Source organism: Dromiciops gliroides, chromosome 2, assembly GCF_019393635.1.
Source record: "Dromiciops gliroides isolate mDroGli1 chromosome 2, mDroGli1.pri, whole genome shotgun sequence".
In the NCBI taxonomy this organism is placed as follows: domain Eukaryota; kingdom Metazoa; phylum Chordata; class Mammalia; order Microbiotheria; family Microbiotheriidae; genus Dromiciops; species Dromiciops gliroides.
The window spans coordinates 272,370,283-272,394,578 of NC_057862.1; the positions used below are offsets into that span (position 1 = coordinate 272,370,283).

General features: G+C 36.9%; 1 protein-coding gene across 1 annotated transcript in view; it reads left to right on the forward strand.

The window, feature by feature from the left end:
* Positions 1 to 24,296, forward strand: part of TTC6 (tetratricopeptide repeat domain 6) — a 245,880-nt gene that overhangs the window by 178,841 nt on the left and 42,743 nt on the right. Inside the window, 3 exon segments of the mRNA XM_043980656.1 lie at positions 392 to 526; positions 2,704 to 2,853; positions 13,926 to 14,066. Coding sequence (XP_043836591.1) covers positions 392 to 526; positions 2,704 to 2,853; positions 13,926 to 14,066 — 426 coding nt within the window.

The following is a 24,296-nucleotide window of genomic DNA, read 5'->3' on the forward strand; positions in this document are numbered from 1 at the left end:
TTCAGCTGATTCCTGGGCGGTGGTATTTTTTCAGGTATTATAATTTCCCTTTCCCCATTTTATTTCCTTTCCCTTGATCCTACTGATCCTGTTTGTGTTTATTTTTTAAGTTTGTTCTTGTTAAAATAAATCTTGTTCTGTTTTGAGGGAGGCTGCTGGTCTCCTTCCTTGCCCCAATATTGCGCGAGCCACTTAGCTAGCATTCCCCAATTAAAAATTGGTCCCCAAACAGGTGAATGACTAATTGTACAGTACAAGTATTTAACTTCTCTGTTCCTTTTTTTTCTTATATGTTAAATGAGAAAGTTAAGCTGAATAATTTTTAAGATTCCTTTCTAAAATTCTGTGATTCTAAACAATAGAAAAATGTTTCACTTTTTTGTCATTGTAGAATGCCATGGTAACTTTTAAAAGGGCTTTGGACTCAATAACTTCTACAGACAAGACACCAAAGGCATCGTTTCTGCCAGCAGAATGTCATTATTACTTAGGTCTTTGTTACATGGAAGAACAGTTTTTCCAATTGGTATTTTCTGAGATTTTTGGAATATATGGCTTTGTCACTTTTAGAAATTATTAAGGAATTCAGTAGCTTTTGGTTGTATACAAGAATCCCACTTATAAAGGTTATATCCTCCCAAGATAGTGTAAAACTTCTTATATGACTTGCCAATATATAATATCAACATTGTTACAGCTTTATAAACCAAGCTCAAGAAAATTACATAAACATTATCGAGCCAACTAACTTAATCCTGGTTCTACCATACCTAGATATTATTATTCAGTAAGGAGACTTGATGTTATTCATTATAATGATTTATTATCATTCTGATGTTACTATTCAAAAATGATTCTTCATGTCTATTTCATGACTGGCATCTTAGATAAAAATATTCCAAATATACTCAACAACAAGTCTAATGCTAAAAATATGTTTTCGGGGGCAGCTAGGTGGTGCAGGAGATAGAGCACTGGCCCTGGAGTCAGGAGTACCTGAGTTCAAATCCAGCCTCAGACACTTAACACTTACTAGCTGTGTGACCCTGGGCAAGTCACTTAAACCCAATTGCCTCACCAAAAAAAAAATATATATATATACATATATATGTGTGTGTGTGTGTGTATGTATATATATATGTATATGTATATATATATGTATATGTATGTGTATATATATATATATATAAAATCAAAGTGTATTTTATGAATCAATCTCTTCCCTGAAATAAATCCTAGTGTGATGAAAAACATAAGACTAGATAGTGACCAATTAGTTCCTCTGTACTAGTAATTATGTCAGCTGATCAAATTGTGTAGAACTTGGTCATTAACATTAGCAGTTTGACAAACAAGTGATTCTGCAGCTAACACTGGGTGGGTTTTATTAATAATAAAAGCTATTAATATCTTAAAGCTACACCAAGATTTTTGGGACACTGCATCAACAACTTTAACATATTAAAATTCACACTAAAATACTATAACCATTCTCTTAAATATTAAAAGTAAAATAGCATACAATATTGTAAGGATGATGCAATGGACAGCTCCTTCATCCCTAAAAGGTCTGTAGACTTGTTCACTATTTTTAACTTATAGCTTAACAGAAGGATCCATGGGTATTCTTTATGTTGTGTATCACATTTTGCCATATTCTTGCACTGACTTTTGTATATTTTGGCCTAAAGGTCACATTAGTACTTAATAGGGCCACATGTTAGTTTTTCCAACAAGAAATGCCAAAGAATCCAAGGTTTACTCCTTGCCTTGTTTCTTCTGGATGGTCAAAGCACAACTTTAATTTAAACACACACACACACACACACACACACACATACACACACATATCTTAAATACCCACTGCCTATTAGGGACTGTGTTTGACACTGAGGATGCAAAAATGAAATATAATTTTTGCCCCCTGCTCTTGAAAAACCTTACATATGTTGGGAACATAAAATCTTAGAGTTAGAGCCAGAAAAAAATACTTTTGAAGTACAATAATCAAAATATCATTCCTGATTCTCAGCTGATAACCATTAACAGATATTCAAGAAAGAGCCCCCCAAGAGGACTCCACTAAAATTGACCTGGTGTTCTTTTTCTGTATGTAAAAATTGAAGTTAGTATATTACCAATTATTATAAATCTGGTAAGGTTGTAGGCAAAAGATCCAGCTTTGCTGTCTTGTGAACTAGGTCAATATGAGCCAGCCATGTAATTTAGTTGATTGATTTTCAAAATCTATAAAAAACTATACTACCTACTCTGCTTCCCTCACAGGGTTATTTCAAGTATGATGTAAAATAATTTGTATAGGAAACATATTTGTAACTATAAAGTACTATGTAAATGGAAATTAATAATAATAATAAGTTATTATTATTATTATCCACACTGTTCAAGTGAGGAGTAATTGTTTTTCTGAACATGGTGATCATTCTTTAGTATTCATTAGATCAATTGCAAATATTTTGCAAAGCAACATATAGTAAATAGGTCTGTAAGTAATTATAGAATGTTACTTATTTATAAATTTTTATTTCCCTTTGCTTTACCTGGTGCTTTTTTTTAAAAAAGCAATAAAATATCCATAGGACAGAATTGTTGCTTTTAAAATTCATATACTATTTTACTAAAATTGATGGCATATGATTTATTGATCCAAGTTATTTCTTTTTTATTATGTGACTATTCTAGGCCTTTGACTCTTTCAGCAAAGCAGTGAAAGCATATCCTGAATATTCTGAGGCCTTTTATCAACGAGGCCTTTGTAAAGTGAAGCTCCAGAAGGATAAATGTGTGCAGGATTTCAATCGAGCAATTACCATCAATCCAAAACATTATCAGGTATTTGAATTTTCACTGTCTATGATTTGAATGCATATAATGTTGCTAAATAGTGAAAAGGTCATTGACCCTTTTCAGCTCTAAATCCTTTGATCCTTGATCTGCCATCCTACTTTAATGTGATCAATAACCACAATTCCTGTACTTCTTTATTAATTGGTTTTTTTAAAAGAAGACATATTTTACCTTTCTTCACTCTGTGTACTGCTTATAGATGGTCTTTTGCTCACTAAATCAAAATACCAGAATTAATAGTATCCTCAGAGACCATCTAGATCAGAACTCTGTAAACATTTTTTAAAAGTTTGGATAACTATATTTTGAAATGTTTCCTTTGTAATACTATATATTTTATTTTATGCATTTAAAAATATTCTTCTGAGAGCTGGTTTTTATGTTTCTAGGCCATCTCACACCTGATTAAGAATCCCCTCCATATCTTGTCTAACAAATAATTATTCTTCCAGCTTTATCTGGCATGAGAAGGAAGCTACTAGCTCCTGAAGGTGCACATACTGGTTTTTAGATAAGTCAAATGTTATGGGAGGTTTTTCCTCTTACATCAAAGCTAAATCCAGTTCTTTGTAGTTTCCTTGTGCCCATTGTTCTGATATTGTTGTTGTGAGGCTAAGTAGGACAAGTTTAATCTTCCTTTTACCTGAAAAGCCTTCAGATATTTAATGACACGTATCATATCACCTATGTCTTCTCTAGGCTAACCATCCCTTCAATTAGTTCTTCAATTGATCATGATATGGCATGAAGATGAGGCCTTCTATAATGCTCGTTACCTTCCTTTGGACAAACTGCAACTTCCCATTATCTTTCCTCAAATGTAGTGCGCTGAGTTTCATCAATCAATTTTTAGAAAGCATTTATTAGGGGCAGCTAAGTGGCGCAGTGGATAGAGCACCAGCCCTGGATTCAAGAGTACCAGAGTTCAAATCTGGCCTCAGACACTTAACACTTACTAGCTGTGTGACCCTAGGCAAGTCACTTAACCCCACTTGCCTAACTGAAAAAAAAGCATTTATTAAGTACTTATTAATTATTATTGGGATACCACCAATACATTGAGGATACCACCCCTCCCCCCATACACAAAGATAAAAACATGGTACTGGTCCTCAAGAATCTCACACTTTAATGGGAGAGACAACATGAAAACAACATGCAAGATATATACAAAGCAGATTGGGTCTAATCTCAAAGGACAAGTCAATAGCAGCTGTGACAAGGTGACATGGGATCCTAGGAAAGAAGAGAGTAGCATTTAAGCTGAGACTTGAGGAAAGACAGGGAAACTAAGGGGAGGAGATAAGAGTTGCAGAGAGAAAACATTCTAGATATGGGTGACAGAAAATTCAAAGGCACAGAATGAGAAATGCGGTATTTTGTGGAAGGAACAGCAAGGAGACCAGCTGAATTGCAGAGTGTTTGAAGGAGAGGAAACTGTAAGAAGACCTGAGAGGTAGGAAGAGTCCAGGTATGTCAAGCATACAGTTTTATGCTTGATCCTGGAGGTATATGGGAGCCAAGGGAGTTAATGTAGTAGGGGATTGACATGGTCATCACCCTTCCCCTTACTGAACTTTAGGAAAATCACTTTGGCAGCTCAGTGGAGGATGAAATTGAGTGGAGAGAGAGTTGAAGCAAGGACAGCAAATGGACAACTATTACAAGAGACTAGAGAAATGATGAGGTACTAAACCAGAGGGATTTCTGTATGAATGGAGAGAGAAACTGTGAAGAGAGAAATGACAAGATGACAATGGATTACCTAGGTGGAGTGATTAAGAATGAGGGGTAGCCTCGGTTGGAAAGTTTAGGTGACTGAGAGAATGGTGGTACTGTCAATAGTAATAGGGAAGTTTAGAAGATAAGAAAGTTTTGAGGCAAAGATGATGAATTCTGTTTTATATATGTTGAGTTTAAGATACCTATGGATCTTGCAATTCAAGATAGGATCACCAAGGGGGAAAGGTTTAGCTCAAAAGAGCAAAGGGCCCAGAACAGAACTTTGGAGGACACCTGTGTTTAGTGGGCATAACATGGATAAAGAGCCATTCAAATGAGACTGAAAAGGAGCAGTCAATCACAAAGACCAACAAGAGTGGAAAATGTCACCGAATGTTAAAAAGGAGACAGTATCCAATAAAAAAGGGTGATCAACAATGTAAAATGCTACAAAGAAGGCATGCTGCAAAGATGACAATTCAAAAAATTACATTAAATTTTTCAACTAAAAAATCATTGGTAACTTTGGAGAGAGCAATTTTATTTGAATGGGGAAGTCAGAAATCAAACTTCAGTGGGTTTAGAAGAGAATGAGAAGGGGCAGCTAGGTGGCACAGTGGATAAAGCACCAGCCCTGGATTCAGAAGGACCTTAGTTCAAATCCAGCCTCAGACACTTGACACTTACTAGCTGTGTGACCCTGTACAAGTCATTTAACCCTCATTGCCCTCCCCCCAAGAAGAAGAAGAAGAAAATGAGAGGAGCAGAAAAAGTGACACTGATTCTAAGATGGGTAGGAAACATGTGGGGCAATAACTAGCAGGAATAATACAATCGAGAGATTGGGTGTTTGTTTTTTTCAAGGATGATTGTGTTTATAGGCATCAGGGAAAAATCCAGGACATAGGGAAATATTGAAAATAAGAGAGAAAATTGGGGTAACAATGGGAACAATCTGTAGGAAAAGATAGGAGAAGGTGGGTTCAAAGGTGCAACTAGAGGGAGAAGCTAACTGAATGATGTGAGATATAGGAGCTTTTAGCAAATGGCCTCAATTATTTTGGTGAAATATAAAGCAAAGTCCTCACCAAAGTGGTGGTGGGAGAGAGATTGCTATAGGAGGCCTAAAGAGAGAGGAGAAGGTTTGAATAACTTCTGTGAAGGTAAGGATAGTGACTTGAAGAGTAGAATGATTGCCTTATTGTAGTGGGGACCCAGTTGAGATAACATAAATTTGTAGTGGATTGAATCAGCATGGTTTTGCAATTTCTTCTACAAATGTGAATAGGATGGGAGACAAATGGTTGGAGTAATCCATGGTTGGTGTTTCATAAGGGTTTCCCAATGATAGAACAAGTAAGCAGGGGATTAAAGGGCAGAGGATAGTATAGAGTTGGAATTGGTTCACCAAGAGGTCAAGATAGAGAAAGGAGAAAAGTGTGGCAAGGGCAGAGAGGTCTAGGAAAAAGCAGAGGTGTAGGTAGTGAACAAAGGTAATGATGAAAATGAAAATAAGGCTATGTTTTGTAAGGCACAGGAAAAGATGCAATGATAAAACAGTATAAACATAAAAGAATTTTGGCATTCATGAACATGGAGTTTGGAAATGTAACAATTGTGAGTGATAAAAAAGATCAAGGATTTGACACAATACTCTAGATGTGCTCTGATCAAGGGATAGGTTAGGGGAACTATCACTTCCCTTGTCTTGGATTACCATCCCTCATTTAATACAGCCTAAAATCACTGCCTCAGAATTTTGTTTTGTGTTTATTCCCCCCCCCCACAATATCATACTTAATCCATGCTAAATTCCACTAAACCCTCAGATCCTTTTCTAGTGACTTCATTTCACATTGCCCTCTATTTTTTTATTCATTTGGATTTGCTTTATTGTGTCTTGGTTTCTCATAAAGTCATTTGCCTCTATTTGCTCAATCCTAATTTTTAAGCAATGATTTTCTTCAAAGAGCTTTTGTACCTCCTTTTCCATTTGGCTTTTCAAGCTGTTGACTTTTTTTCTGATGACCCTCCTTTATCACTCTCATTTCTCTTTCCATTTTTTCCTCTTACTTTATCTTCAAAGTCCTTTTTCAGTGCTTCTTTGGCCTGAGACCAATTCATATTTTTCTTGGAAGCTTTAGATGTAGGAGCCCTGATGTTGTTATCCTCTTCTGAGGGTGCACCTCGATCTCCCTTGTCACTAAAGAAACTTTCTATGGTCCTCATCTTTCTCTGTCTGCTCATTTTGCCCATGTTTTACTTGCCTTTTAACTCCTTCTTAAAGTGGGGCACTGCTTCCAGGATGTACTGTCCCAAGTTTCAGGAAGTCTAAGGTGGTACAATTTAAGGAGGGGCAGGTCCTTCACTCACCTGGCCTGTTCTCTGGTCTGTAGATAACCCCAGGCCAACTTGCTAATTAACCAGGCAGCAAAGCCCTGAGTGCTGTGGTTGCTAGCTCCAATAAGCCTGCTCCTCTCCCCCACCTGGGCCACCGCTACTCAAGCCCACTTCCTTCCCAACAGGGATGAAGCACACAAGTTCCACCTCAGCACCAGCAGAGACTTCTGTAATCTCCCCCCAGCCAACCACTCAGCCCTCTCACCAGATCATGAGCTTAGTTCCAAAGAACACTGGCGCTGTAGCTTATTTAGAGCCTCTGGGGGGTCTCCTTCTCTGGCTTGACCTACCTGGTACTGGATCTGTGTCAGTGTGACCTCAGTGCTGGGCTCCACTCCCTCCCTGGCACAGCAGCCCCCTCCTGCTGACCTTCCAAGCTGTCCTTGGCTGGAAAATTATCTCAGCCCATTCTTTTGTGGGTTCTGCTGCTCCAGGAATTGTCCTATGGCATTATCTGGAGGGTTTTTGAGCAACCATGTCATGAGTTCTGAGAGCTTGCTCTAGTGACTTCATTTCTACCCCTGGCTCCCACATATATATAGTCCATAATAGGCTATATATTTAGAGCGGGAAGAGAACTCCAAGACCATCTTGTTCAATCTTCTCATTTTACAAATGAAAAAACTGAGATCCAGGAAGGATAAAAGACTTGCCCAGGGTCACACAGGTAATAAATGTCAGCAGCAAGATTAGAACATAATTACTTATAGTTAGTATTTCTTCTTTTTTTTTTTTTAGTGAGGCAATTGGGGTTAAGTGACTTGCCCAGGGTCACACAGCTAGTAAGTGTTAAGTGTCTGAGGCTGGATTTGAACTCAGGTCCTCCTGAATCCAGGGCCAGTGCCCTATCCACTGCGCCACCTAGCTGTCCCTGTAGTTAGTATTTCTAACACAAGTATAGAACTTTATATTCATCCCTACTAAATTTCATCTAATTTTGTTTTACTTAATATTTTAGCCTGGTATGATATTTTTGGATCCTGACTCCATAATCCAATATGCTAGTTGTCTCTCTTGAATTTGTATCATCAGCAAATCTGTAGCCTATAGATTATGTAGTCTTTATCCAAGTTATTAATAAAAAATTTTAACATATGATCAAGCACAGATTCTTGGGGCATTCCACTGATGTTCCATTAATCACTCCTCTAGAAGTCTAACCATTCAGTCAGTTCCAAATCCATCTCTCCATCTTGTCCACAAGAATAGCATGAAGACTTGGATAAAAGTTTAGGTAAAATATGTCTATAATATTCCCCTGTTGTGCCAGTCTAGAATCTACTCTCTCCTAAGTCAGTTTGTTCTGACATTATTCTTAAGGAAGTCATTGTGGCTTTTTATAACAATCACTTTCTAAATGTTCAAAATTATTTCCTTAACAGTATGTTCCAATGTTTCAACAGGTACTAAAGTCATGCTAACTGACCTGTAGTTTTCAGACTCCACTCTCTTCCTCCACCCTCCTAAAAAAAATGGAGCATTTGCCCTTCTCTAGCCCTGCAATGTTTTTTTCTATTCTTCATGATCAATGACAATAGCTTGGCAATCACATCTTTCTTAGACTGGGTTACATATCATTGATGCCACTTGACTTTGTCAAGTAAAGATTGGTTATTCTCTTATAATTATCTTTGGCTTCAACTCCATTAACCATTTTTGTTGAACTTTCATCTTTTCAGTAAAGAAAAAAAAAAGTTAAAAGTGAACAGCTCCACTTAATATCATATTATTATTATTCCATAATTTTCAATCATCAGTCTTTACCCTTATTTAATCCTCTCTTTTTCCAAAGAGCTTTCAAAAAAGGCAAAAAATACTTTTGCCATCATTAGTTTTCTCACCAGCTTCAACTCATTATGGCTTTTAGCACTCCTGACACTATATGGGACCATACTTTTATACTTATCCTTCCTCATCTGCTCTTGTTTCTATCTTCCATACATTTTTTTTGCAGGGCAGTGAGGGTTAAGTGATTTGCCCAAGGTCACACAGCTAATGTCAAGTGTCTGAGGTCAGATTTGAACTCAGGTCCTCCTGAATCCAGGGCTGGTGCTTTATCCACTGTGCCACCTAGCTTCCCCCTATACATTTATTTTTTTAAAAATCTATGCTGGTTAATCAGTTTCCCATGCATCCATGTCAATTTATTTAGATAACTTCTCCTTTCTCAGTCGAACTATTTTTCTTTGTGTTTTCAGAATTTCATCCATAGAGTTTTCATTTCATTCATTTCATTCATTCCCATCCTTCTTGAACTGACTTCTTTAGGCATTTAGTCCATGGTATACTACCAGTGTTTTTTTAGGATTACTTTCAAACCTATTTGCCTAAGACCTAGGGTATCTGAAAATCAAGTTTGACTTCTACTTTATCACAAATTATAAGAGATACAGTAGTCATTTGTCCCCAAAGTGACAGCCTAGTATAAAAGATAGAGTTTAGGAGATTTGGGTTCATATCATACCTCAGATACTTATTAATTGTGCAATCCTGAGAAATAAATCTTTTGACTAAAATAGAAACTTTGGAAATCAAAGAAGAGATTTAACAAAAGTGAAAGCAAGAAGACCATTGAATTAATAAATAAACTATGGGCTTGGGGAGATGGGCCAACAAAATAGATAAACTATTAGGCAAATCAAGAGGCATTTACTAAATGCATACTATGTGCCAGTCATTCTGCTAAGCATTGAAGATACAAAGATACTGAAGAGACAAAGAAGGGCAAAACCATACCTGTCCTCAAGGAGCTTGCAATCTAACAAGGATAAGTAACATGCAGACAACTATGTACAAACAAGAGACAGACAGACATAATAGATAGGCAGACAGGCAGATACAATAAACCAAAGATCATCTCAGAAGGCACTAAGATTAAAAAAAAAAGCAGAAAAGACTTCTTACCAAAGTAGGATTTTAACTGATAGTTGAGTAAGCCCAGGAAGTCAGGAGATGGATATAAGGAAGGAAATGGAGGGGAGTAAAATATAAGAAGACTGGAAAGGAGGGGGCAGCTAGGTGGCACATTGGATAAAGCACCGGCCCTGGATTCAGGAGTACCTGAGTTCAAATCTGGCCTCAGACACTTGATACTTATTAGCTGTGTGACCCTGGGCAAGTCACTTAACCCCCATTGCCCCGCCAAAAAAAAAAAAAAAGACTGGAAAGGTAGGAAGGGATCAGGTTATGAAAAGCTTTAAATGTCCAACATATTAAATGCCAAACATAGGCCTCTATCTTTGTTTCTGGAGATAATAAGGAATCCTTGAAACTAATTGAAAAGAGAGCTGACTTAGTCAGACCTACACATTAGAAAAATCACCTGAGTACCAAGAGGATTTTAGTTAGGGAGAGATTTGCAAAAAGGAGACCAATTAAAAAGTCTGTTAGTAAAGGTGAATGTAAATGAGGGCCTAGACTAGGTGAAAAGAAGGAGATATATGCCAGAGTTACATTGTCTTTTTTCAGCTGTTTTCTTTACAGGAAACTTTTTAAGCCACTTCTCTAGTTTGTGAGTTTGTTTAGTTAAAATTAGATAATACAATATGTAAATCCATTTAACCAGGCACATGTAAAATGTATTAAAATATGTGAAATACAAACGAATAAGGGAGGGCACCACCATTAACTCCTCTCTGTTGTGTTACTCTCATTCTTAAGATATCTCCTGTAGTGTATGTATGTAATGTCTATAATGCATATAACATGAGGCATCAATCAATATATTAAATAATAGTAAAGTTTAATTTTTAGATGATTAATATAAATAGAAGTTCTAATATTTTCTTTCCATATTACAGAGCATTGTCTTCCCTCTCCATCCCTCCTTTGGAGACCAGTGGTTTAAACTCCCTAAATAGAAATTCCCTATCACAACTATATCATGTTTCTTGGCCGGGCTTATGATTTACTTCCAAAATATCCCATCTTTTCCCCCTTATAACCAGGCAGTGTGGATGTTTTGGCTTTGTTGACCTTCACCCAAATGTTCTCCATCATATGTCTCCACTCTGTTTACTGGACTTCCTCATCATCATACAATGCGATTCTATTCAAGCATTACCTATCCTATTTCTTTTGAATATGGCATACCATTCCAGAGTTATATTCTGATCACAAGTCCCATCCCCCAAGGTCAAATTTGCCTCTTTGTTTTAGAATCATCTTGCTTATACCCTACACTCTGTGCACTGGTGTATAAAACTCTGAGGTCATCACTTCCATTGTTGACAATTTTCTTACATTTTCTTTCCTGAGGATTTTTGGACATCTCTACTGTTATTCTTCATCCTACCTAGTAGTTATTTTTATGCTATCTATTTTGGTAGTTTCTCCTTCCTTCCTTTTCAGTTTATACCTTCTTTTTAAACTAGATGGGTAAGACTCCAAACAAATGTTGTAAAGAAGATTGGGAAGGTAGGATTGTGAAGGTAGAAGTAACAAGACTCAGCAACAGATTTGAACCATATGGGTGGTATGAGAGTGAGGAGTTGAAGATGATGTCAAGGTTGCAAGCCTGGATGACTGCAAAGATGGTGGTGGGCTCTATTGTAACAGGGAAGACAAGAAAAGGAGAGAGTTTGAAGGGGATTGTGTCTTGGGTATGTTGAATCTGAGATACCTGTGTTCACCTGGTGAATAGAGCTCAAGAGGAGGCTAGGGCTGATATACAGGTCTGGGAATCATCTGCATAGAGGTTATCATTGTATTTATGATGAGATCACCAAGGAAGATAGTATGGAAGAAGAAAAGAAGAGGATCCTGGACAAAACCTTGGAGAAAAACATGATTAAAAGATGTGACCTGGAAGAGGACACAGGAAAGGAGACTGAGGAAAGGTCCAATGAGAGATTGCAAGGCCTGCACATGGAAAGAGAACCAATGTCATGAAAACCTAAAGAAGAAATAGTATCCAGGAGAAAGGGGACTTTGACTATGTCAGAGGTTGCAAAAAAGTAAAAAAAAAAAAGGATGGGAATTAAGAAAAGGACATTAGCGATCACTGTTTACCTTGGTGAGAGCAGTTTCAGTCCAATGTTGAAGGCTGAAGTCAGATTGAAGGAGGTTTAGAAGAGAATGGGAGGGGGAGAAGCAGAGGCATTAGTTGTAAGTAGTTTTCTCAAGGAATTTAGCTGAGAAAAAGAGGAATGGCTAAGACCCCAAAACTGCTCTTTTTCTGAAGCCCTGGCCTCTTATGGACAAAGGTGATAATCCTGAGCAATTATTTCTAGATTTTATTTTTAGGGAACACCTTTTTTTTCCCTTGTGAATAACCAGACATCATCTAGTACTTGAGAAGTTCTCTATGAGGTCCTAAATATTTTCCCAGGAGGGCAGAAAACTCTCTATTGTTATTAGACTGACAAGTAGCTGTTTCTTCTTCTCTTTCTACATGATATCTCATCTAATGACACCTATGAACCCACATCATCATCCCTTAGGGTACAAACTTCACAGAAAAAGAATAACCTTTAAATCAATTAGTATTAATTACTTTGATTTTCTTTTAGTTTGATTGAAGGATTAAGTTCCTTTCTTTAGGAAAAGCTAGCCCTAACAACTAAGCCATGCCAACAAAGACATTTAGCCTGAATAATACCAATAGATTTAGGGAACAGATAGATTGATAAAACTTTATCATTTAGTAGCAGATAACTTAGAGTAAGACATACCTTTGTAGGAATAAAATAATCATGGGAGTATAAGACTTTTTTAAAGGTTAAATTCCCCTTTCTGGCAGGTGGAGAAAGGGGGAGTGGAATAAAGTTGAATAAAGGTTAAGTTCCTCTTTCCAGTCTCGGTAAATTCTCTTTTTTTCTTGAGCTGAAGGTTAAATTTAAGTTGAGTAGTATAATCTAAAATTGTGTTTCCCTTTCTAACAGCTGGAGGATAGAGGGAGGGGTGTGTGATAACAAATTAACAAACTACAAAGTACAAATCTCTTTCCTGGTCTTAAGTTTCCTTTTTCCTGAACTACCTGAAGTAAATTTAAACTACAGGGCTACTTTAAAGTAAGCCTTTTAATTGCAAAATGTTACAAATGCTGGGCAGAGATTCCTAAAGCAATCTCACTTCCCCAGATAGGTTGATAGACACTGGCCCTAATCCAACATAATATTAAATTTAATAGTTGTCCCACCCTAGAAACTCCCCATTATGTCCCCTGACATGTCCACACTCTAAATGTTGCCAACAGTACAAATCTGGGTTAAGATAGCCTGGGAGAAGTGAAGTAGATAGATGACCTGTCTTGTCTAATTGAATCATGTTCAAAACAAGTTTCCCAAGATTGCTATAATTTTTAATTCCCCCTTTCCTGCTACAAAAATAAGCTCTGTAAATCACTTCTTTGTCTTGGACAACTGAGGAGTCAGATGATCTGATTTGGTATGCAAATGTTAGCTTTTCAAATTAAATCATAATACTCTGAAGTCCTGTTACTTTAGATTCTTTTTTTCTATTTCAGATAATTAAACACCACACTGTGTCCAATTAGTTCTCTTTTCTTTAGATAATGCTTATATATTTATATAATGCTTATATCTAAAGCTTAGCTCCAGGAATTCCAAGCTTTTTTTCACCCTCATTGTTTTAATTACTACTATACTGATGCCTGTTTTTTTAAGTGCTATGTATTTTCAGACTACCATCCTTTGACTCACTTAACAGTGGATTCAGACTCAAGTATGAATGGATCACTGTGGGTTGCATATTGATTTAGAAAATGACAAATTATCTGTGGTATTATATTTTTATTTATTTTGTTAAACACTTCTCAATTACCTTTTAATCTGGTTTAGACTGTAGTGGGGACTTTTGTGGGAGTTTGTTGCCTGCAGATAATGAGTTTGACACCTCTGAGCCCTAAAATACAGAATCAGAATTTTTCTAAGAATCAGTGTTATTATAGCATGTATCTTTCCTTTACTGAAAAGGCATATATAAGTCGTGCAGCTTTCTATGGAATGAAAGGGAGATACTCCAAGGCAATTTTGAACTGTAATGAAGCAATCAGAATTTTTCCGAATAGTGTAAGAGCCTTTCTCTACAGAGGAGTTTTGAAATTCTACAACAAGGTAAGATTGTTTTTTGACCAAGGCAGATAAAGCTGAAGGATACTCAAGATGCTGACTGCAGTTTTTGTTTTGTTTTCTCTGTAAGCCACTCATGAATCAATCTTAAGGAAATAATGAATGGGTGATGTAACAGAGGAAGCTCCTTTATGGTCTTTGGACTACTTTCTTAGCTATATAGAATTAAACAATCCTATATTTAAATGAAAAAAACCCTATCATTTATAGTATTACCCCAAAATCTGATATGATTCTAGAAAATGTCCCCCAAAATTATATCAAAGAATGCAGGTAACTTTTAGCAAGTTGATAAAATATGAAATTCCAATCATTTTGTCTTCTTCTTTCTTGTTAGTTTTAATCACTGAACAATTAAGTAAAGTATTTGAGAGTGCTTAGTGTTCGGTAAATAAATATACATACATTTGAGAGAGAAGGAGTTCTGTGTATAATGGATTTCTAAATTATTTCACCTATTGCTAATCACCATAAAGGAATTTTTATGTCTTAGATTTCTTATGACATAAGAAATAATTATTTTTTGTTTCATATATAAGACTATAGTCTTATGAACAGGAATGAATCTTAGTATATATTTGTCACATGTACTGGATTTATCACTGGGACAAGTTCAGAAAATCTATTTCGCAAATTAATATTAATTATGAGGTATTTTCTTATTGATAAATTGAAGAATATCTGAGACATCTAGAAATTCTGTCAATTTGTGATAATTAGTATGTCATTTTTATATGCTATGAATTTCATTGGATTGCCATGGCCAAAGGAATTCATGGTCTATGAGTGATAAGCCTCGCCATGGTCTTCAAAAAGCAGATACGATCTGTTGCTATACTTGATGTCTTTCCAGCCCTCTACTGGCAAATAATTTAAAAACCCACAATCCCCTTTATGCCACTCACAGACAGACATGTATTGGTTTTGATATTTGACAGTGGAAGGAACATATTTATGTTTTCACAGATCTATTGAGATATAAAATATAATATGGATTATATTAATAGCTGATAGAAAAATTGGGGCTTCATGAAAGTTTGTACTTTTATAATGGCAATTCCATTTCAGTAACAAATAGAATTTTTTCATTATATTATTTATTTACATTTTGAAAATATTTTCATATGCTATAACATTTATGCATTTTATTTTATTTTATTTCTGCGGGGCAATGAGGGTTAAGTGACTTGCCCAGGGTCACACAGCTAGTAAGTGTCAAGTATCTGAGGCCGGATTTGAACTCAGGTCTTCCTGAATCCAGGGCTGGTGCTATATCCACTGTGCCAGCCAGCTGCCCCCACATTTATGCATTTTAAAACCATGTTTAAAATAATATTTTTAAAAGTATAAGTGTTTACAAAATTTTAATTTATTGTATTTTATTATACATTTATTATTGATAATAAAACAATACCCATACTAAAGAACATGTAGTTATAGGCTTCCTTAAGTTCTCTGCCCTCTCCCACTCAGTATTCAGTAAGTTCTCTGCCTTCTCCCACTCCACTGGAAAAAAAAATGAAGCTATAAAATTTCAAATGGGAAAAAATGACTCCCTGATACAATTTCAACAAGTAGGTGTCTAGCCACCTCTTGAACACTACCTTTCCATCACTGGATAGCTCCAACTATTAGGAAATGCTTGCTTAAGTCAAGAAAAAAAAATTTGAGGAAAAATTGAGACTGACTGAAATTAGTGGAAGAAATTTAACCTGAAGGGGGAAAGGACTTGAAGGAAAGGATCTAATGATGAAATAAAGAAATCCAGTAGTAAGAGAAGGTATTTGGTAAGGCTAGGAAAATAAAACAAATTAATAAGACAAGATAAGAATCTATTAAGAGAAGGAAAAAGATGTTGGGTGTGGCTAGCCAGTTGTTAAGGGGTCATTAAAGGGAATATACTATACAGTGAATAAATGAAATCTAGAAGGGAAATAAAAGGGAATAGAGCTGTAAAGGAATCAAACAAGGTAGCAAATGAATTAAATGTACAAAGAGGTAGGGAAAGGACATAAATTAAGAATGGAGAGTAAGAAGAATTTCAATTAGATATTTACTGTTTATGTTTCTGCTATGGCCAGATGTCTAAAACCGTGCAAACAGGATCTGAAGTCAGAAGCAAAGAGAACACTGAGGGTGATGTCTCCTCATTTTTAATATTCACTCCTCCCACTTAGTGGCCAATAAGCAGAGGATCTTTACATATCAAAGCAACAGACCCTTCAGCACTGATTCACACATGGCAGAAAGTCTATAAAGATATGGGTGATGTTTTCTTTAATTAAAAATTGAAGTCAAAGCACATAATGCACAAAAGTCTAATGTGAGAGGTAAATTTTAAAAGTGCTATCTAAAAATGAAATTGGATTTCTGTATCTGAGTTTAAAATATAGAAATGGCAGGTTACTGGACAGAATTTGTCTTACAAATCTATTTTTTTTTTAATTTACAATGAGGGGCAGCTAGGTGGCACAGTGGATAGAGCACCGGCCCTGGAGTCAGTAGTACCTGGGTTCAAATCTGGCCTCAGACACTTAACACTTACTAGCTGTGTGACCCTGGGCAAGTCACTTAACCCCAATTGCCTCACTAAAAAAATTAAAAAAAAAAAAAAACAAATTTACAATGAAGAAGGGAGAAAACTGCCTATCTTTCCACCAAACTAAAGTCCCTAGAAGGAATTAAAATGTAGGAACAATTGCTACTAAGATAGATATTCTGGGACAGCTAGGTAGCGCAGTGGATAGAGTACCGGCCCTGGAGTCAGGAGGATCTGAGTTCAAATTCGGCCTCAGACACTTGACACTAGTGCTGTATGACCCTGGGCAAATCACTTAACCCCAATTGCCTCACCAAAAAAAAAAAAATAGATATTCTGATGCTCACGGGAGACACAATCCAAGAAAGGATCCAACAAGATATTCTTTATTTTGTAGTATGTTTAAAAGACCTATGGCCACAAATGTCTATATACACCAAAACCTCCATTTAAAGAGGTGCCCAGGCCAGCTGTCTCATCATTTCCCACCCAGTTGCACTCCTTTGGACTTCTCTACCATACCCCTACATTAATTACATTTCTTCCCCCAACCCCACAACCATTCTCTCCATCACTATTTTTCATCTCCTTTTTGTGTTTTCTTACTCCATTAGATTGTAAGCTCCTTGAGGGCAGGGACTCTTTTTTTGTATCCACAGCCCTTAGCACACAGTGCCTGGCACATAGTAGGCATTTAATAAATGCTTATTGACTGACAAATGCCCAAAGCTTAGACAACAAGCAATGAAAATTGAAGGTCCTAACCGATGAAGACAAATTTAATTTCATAGGCATCACTTGATCAATTGTTGGGTATGTTTTAGTGAGAATTTTTATGAGAGGAAATGGCCTGAACTAAATGGCAGTTTAGGATCCTTCCAATTCTAAAACTCAGTTATTCTGTGAAATTTAAATTTGCTTCTTGTAACCTCCATTCACTGTTCCTATTTTTGCTCTGGAGCCAAAGTTCAATCCCTTTTCTTTAAGACAGAGACCTTCAAATATTTGAAGTCAGTTTTTCTGTTCTTCTGTACTCCAGGCTAAACATCCCATTTCCCTCAACTGAACTTCATAGGGCATGAACTCAAGGCCCTTTTCCATATGGTTGCCCTCCTCCAAACACTCTGAATGTGGGTGCAGAGCAAGGGGAAGAGAGGAAGAGGGAAAGGGTGAAATTTCCCAGCCTCCCTGCATCCTGGAGCCAGTTTGCAAGCACCAAAGGCTTTCTCACCTAAAGATGAGGGAGTGTCTTCCAATCAACTCCAGTTCCTAATGTCTATATGGCAAATTTTACATGCTTTGGGATTTCTGTAGTGACTAAGCTTACCTTCTGAGATAGGAAGCTTTATTTTCTTTTCCTTTCTAAGTTGCTCAATTATTAAGGTTTGACAGTGCCTATGGATCAGGGAGTCATAAAACCTACAAGTCCCATTATTTGCCATGCCTATGACTACTTGGAAGTGAACCAGAAGAAATCCATGATGGATTTCTGGAAATCTATCACTGTGCTTCAAGTCACAGACTACATTAATATAGCTTCAGGAAATGTTTCACAGGCAACCTTGAACAACTACTGGCAAAGGGGAGGGGAAGGAGGGGGGAAAGGGGGAAGTATGACCTGCTTGTTCCCTCTCTTTACTCAGCTGATACCCAGATTTCTGGATCTTACCCTTTCCCTTTCCTCTTTCTAATCAACTTTTAGTCACTGTAGAGTGTTTTACTTGTGACTATTCACCCAACCACTCTTCTCCCCTTCTCTGTTCCTGCCTAGTTCCGTGTTTAATTCTTTTTTTTTCAGAGCAATGGGGGTTAAGTGACTTGCCTAGGGTCATACAGCTATTAAGTGTCAAATGTCTGAGGCCAAGGGTCACACAGCTAGTAAGTGTCAAGTGTCTGAGGCCAGAATCAGGGGCCGGTGCTTTATCCACTGCACCACCTAGCTGCCCCTAATTCATTTTTACATTATATTCACTTTGTATGCATGTATCTTCACCCTTACTGTGCCCAATTGACCAGATAATGAGATTCATGTTAACACGTAATTTTATCTGGTATCTGAATCCTTCAAAATCTGCTCTCCCAAATTATACTATGTTTGTTTTTTCTTTCCTTTTCTATCACAAATCTAAGAGGGAGTAGTCACTCCCCCCTAACTCCAACGAAGGTTCTCAACATTGATATTTCACCAACTAGTGTCTCCCTGTTAAAATCAGAACAGAATTTACCATTGTCAGTTCCTCCATCTTTAAATAATGAAAATATCAATGCAAATTAAGATGTTTGCTCTTCTGCTTTTGGCTGAGAAAGAATTCCAGCTGATATGAGGATGTGCCAAATTTATCATGTGTTAACTAAATTAGTTATACATTTCCTCTTTTGGTCCAAGTAGTCTGCAGTGTATTACAGTTAGAAAATTGCTTCTCTTTCTTCCTCCATTGTTCTTCCTCCAGATGCTCTTCCCCTATGCTTCCTTTATTCTGGTTCCTGCATTTCTTCACACTAATATAGCTTCTTAATAAATTGCCTTACCTCACCAACTTGTTTCTTTTGTTTTTACATCACCTACATTTCCTATCACCCTTCCAAAGAGTCATTTCTGATATAAGAAATGGAGTAAAATAGATGAAAAAAAGAACTTGCCAACGTATCATAAAGTCTGGCATTATATGTAATATTCCACCTGCCTCTACTAAGAAAAGAGGGAGAAGTAGATTATCTTCTTATATCTCCTTGTTGGGACCCAGCTTGGTCATTATTTTGCAATATTCAGTTTTGGTTGTTTTGTCCAATGATCCTTTTATTGATATATTGTTTTAGTTGTGTATATTATTCTCCTGGTTCTCCTTACTTCACTTAACATTAGATCAAATGTCTTCTGAGCTTTTTTGTATTCATCATAGTCATTGTTTCTTACATTACAGTAATATATCCCATTATGTCCATGTTCCTCAATTTATTTAGCCATTTGTCAATTAATTGGAATCCATTTTGTTTCCAATTCCTTACTATTATAAAAAGTGCTGCTAGAAATATTTGGAATACAGACAGTTTTCTCTTTATCTAAATTCACATTATGGAAATTTCACTTTACATAAAGAATTCTGAAAGAAATCTGCATTCCAAAAAAATCACAAAAGTTCCTTACACAAAGCAGACACTGTTTGATAAAATGTTGTACAATATGGGCACCATATACAGTGGTGGGAAGCTGAGAAACATCTCTAAATTAGTTCCCACATGCCTACAAACAGCAAGTGATACTGATGTGGGATGGAATTAGGGCGATCAGATTGATCGTGAGGCATCCCAAAAGAATTACAAGACTCAGTGACTCAGTTTCCCAAGTTTTATTGAAAGACTGTTGACCACAGGGAGAGAACCAGAAAAAATGGAAAAGTATCTTTTGAATAAGGAAAGAAAACACAGTTATATTTATAGAATGGAAAAATTGATTATCATTCTCATTATAATAATCTCCACTTTAGGGAGTGACAGGGGAGGGCTTATCCTAAACCAACCCCCAAGGTGGGCACCTTTTTTGTGGAGGTGTGTTTTGGGGATTTACACATCATAAGGTGAATCTGGAGACAAACTTGGCCTTTTCTCCACATGTTACCTCAACTTACCAAGGTCAGAGTGTTCATTCCCATGCCTAGTTTCTGGATATTTTCATATTTTGCTAAGCCTATGACATGGATAACCCTTATTATTTTTGAAAAGTGATTTATGTACTGCTTCATTCCTGAAATGGAGAACTTTTGTAATAATAATATCATTCTTTTCAATATTCTGTTTATTTTGGATACTACTCCAGGTCACCCTCCCCATCTGGCTGATTTTAATGAAAATGTAAAAGTGGTCTACCTTTCCCCTAAAACTACCTTGTTATTACAACCTATGGATCAGGGAGTGATTGTGAATTTCAAGGCATGTTCTTTAGACATTGCATTTGCCTAGGCAATCACAATTTTGAATGCAGACAGGAACTTGACATTGAGAGGTTTCTGGAACTCCTATAATATTTACCATTAAATCTGGAATATTGCTAAGGCATGAGAATATGTAACAGGAACTTGTATGAATAGAGTTTGGAAAAAAAGCATGTCCATGGTTTGTTCCCAGTTTCATGGATTTGACAAACATGAAACAGTCAAAGAAGTAAGTAACAAGATTATAAAATTAATACAAGGATTAGAGCTAAAAGTGGATAAGAAAGATGTGGAAGAGTTGATTGAATCTCATGAAGAAGAACTGTAGAATGTAGATCTAATTGAGCTGCTAGCTGTTGTGAAAATACACACACACACACACACACACACACATATATTCATAACTGTCTTCTGTGGAAAACAGAGTGAGAAATTCCTGGAACAGATAAGAGAGCAGTTAGGAAAATACAGTACCAGTTTATTGTCCCAAGAGCAAGTGGGTATGTACATGTGTAGATTCCTTCCAAAGAAGAAACTCAAAACCCCTTTGTTAGTGAAAGTATTTAAACTTTCTCTACTCACTGATTACAGACCTTAGTTATCCAAGTGTTAGGTATCTATTGGTAAATCGATCTGATCAGTTTTCCTGGATCATTAAAACAGGATGTTAGCAGTTCCGTTAGCATGATACAAATCAGTTTGACAATTCAACTTAAAAGCAAACAATATAGCAAGAGTATATGAAATGCAAATCAATTTGATAGTTTAAACTTGAAAGCAAACAATATGACAAGAGTACATGATTCTAAAGGGGTTGTCACAGATAAGGATACCCAGATGTTTTTACAAGTATTGGAGAGGAAAACATAATGGCTCCTGCAGATGGTGTTTGTTAGTCATAAAACCTACCTATTATCCTGGGGAAAGAAGTCACTGTATATAGGGACTTATCTGCTAGCTATAAGTTCCCAAACAGTTGAAGAGGCAGATGATATGCAATACCCAAATAACTCAGGAGTTTGCTTGACACTCACTTGTATATTGTCTGGGAAATTTTGATCTCAATCCAAGGTTTTGTAGAATTCCTTTGGATAATGACAACTCCATCAAATCCAATTTGTTCATATATATTCATTAATGCTTTCATTTGTATCTAAATTATTAAGTTTTGCATAACACTCCAAAGGTTTCAGAAGAAGAAAGGGAAGCTTCGGAACCTGAGGTTGAACCAAAAAGGTTCATGATGAAACACTTGACCGAAGTATTTCATCATTTGACTGAATTTTTTTCTTGTGTTGAAAAGATGGATCCATTTCAGTATTTTTAAAAGTTCGGACTAGTTTAGAATAATATTGCTTACTATTCTCAGATATATGAGGGGAGAAAGAGAGCCACTGTCCAAATATCTCTGATAGCTTCTTTTAAAAAGTTGCAGAATAACATTCTAGTCTATTCTTACTACCAGGTGTTGAGAGCAGGAAAAAGGGTATAAATAGAGGAAAGTGGAAAGAAAAAGGTATTTAATTAACCAGAGGTTATATGAGGATGTTTAACAAGTAGCAGCCTGGGTGATTGTCCCAAAGTATTCTGAGTGAGATTGTGCAGTTTGTTATACAGCTAAATCTAACACTGCTTACAGAGAATGATTTTACATGGGAGGGCCTTCTGCAGTGAGGCACACTGGAAGGAGCCTGCACCTGGTAGACATATATTATGTACCTAATGAGCAAATGAAATGGTTAATAATCCTACTGCGTAAATAAAACTTAAAAAAGTAAATTTTTTTTAAAAGTTGCATAGTCAACCACCAGTGAGAAAGGCTAGGTGCAGTAGGTGGGGAAAGGACCACATACTTGTGAGAAAATTATTAATAATAAGGGTTTTGGGACTCCCAGAGGCCCCCGCTGAGAGAGCCTGGTCTGACCTTTCTTAAGGCAAGCCCAGAGTCAGGAAGTAACCTGAAATCCTTGTTCCTGCCAGAGGATCTGTTCTCTGGACTCTGACATCAGCATGACTGGGCTGAACCACCCTCAAATCCAGTGAACCAATAGATTTGAATGATGCTAGACAATTACAATTAGCTTTAAGCAGTGTGCAAGGGCCACCTTTCATCCTTCCCTCAGAGAGCTTACGCTCACTGATCTCTCTCCTGGCCTGAAAACACGGAAAGGGAGCCATGTGGCCCAGTTCTCTCTCTTCTCTCTCCTAGGTAGACTTTCTTATCTTTCAGAGGCATGTGCAATCTCTTTATTAATATTTAATATGTTTTAATAAATGCTTAATGCCCCCAAACTGGTTCAGTAGCCTCTAATTTCTAAGTAACAAATATATGATAAACCCCAGCTAATTTTCCCCAAACTTGGGACAATTATAGGGCGACCACATATAATTTTACTCACCACATACTGCACACTTATGTTAATTTTACTATACACTCCTGTAAGATTTAGGGGTGTTCAAGGAAGACTAGCACCTCTGCTGTGAGGACTTTCCTAGACCTTTTCAAGACTATTCATCTACCTTTGGTGTCCACCTGGCACTCAAATCTCACCTGTGGCTCTAAGAAGCTATAGTATGGGCAGCAGCCACACCCCAGTAAACCATCTTGGCAAACGAACTAAACTAAGTTGAGAGTAACTGACAGGCCTCCAACCCATTGGTGAGTTACGGAGACATCTACCTCAAGCAAGGTCATCTACTTCATCTTGGGTCATCACCAGTCATCCTGACTTTGTTTTGCCACTGAACTTCAATGACTCTGGAAGAGAGAAGGAGACTGATGACTTTGTGCAACTCTGACTCCCTTAAATCCACTTCATGGACAGTCAAGGCATCACCCTATGATGTCATTGGTCCTCTTTTAAAACAAAGGACAAGCAACAAAAACAACACAACCATGCATACTTTAGCATTAATTTTACCTTTAATTTCACAATTATTTTTATTATTATGGTACAGTATTTATTATGTCTTCATTTTAGTATATTTTATGACTTACATCAAGGTATTTTTTGTATGCCTTTGTTATTCAAATCTATTGCATGTTGTATGTCTTTGCTAAGTGAAATGCAGGGAAAAATTTGCATTATAGAACAGTTATGTGAAGTGAGAACTATCTATGCATGGGGCCTTTCCTTTCATCATTGACCTCCTTTCAGTGTGTACCTAACAATGGAATAAAAGGGCATGGACATTTTAGACACTTTCTTCACAATTTAAATTAGTTTCCAGAATGGTTAAATCAATTCACAGCTCCATTTACAATGAATTGGTGCATTCATCTTTCCAAATTTCTTCCAATGTTGACTAATAACATTTGTTGGATAAAGCTGCCTGATCCTAGACCTATGAATTTCCTGGGGGCTATCAAAACCAGTTTAAAAAAGAATGTTGAATGCAGTCATCAGAAGAGGCTACCTGACTTTTGAACCTAACTGACCCCATGATTGGAGGAGGTCCAAATTGGTTTTCCCATTGCTGCACCTGGAGCCCGAGCCTGCTGTTCTGACCAGATGTCACCCTTCCCCGCCCTAACCTCCCTTAGCCTTCTCTAAGGACTTTAGATTCTTATGTAAAACAGCTTCTGTAAGAGTTTCTGGAGGCTGTACCTCCCATGAGACTCCCTCCTGGTTGAACTGTATTTAACACTGCCTCCTTCTGCCATTCTTGGGCCATCCTGTACCCTGGTGCTGTGCGGTGGCCCCAGATTGCAATTTTAGGTTGACACATTTATTGTCACCTTTGCCA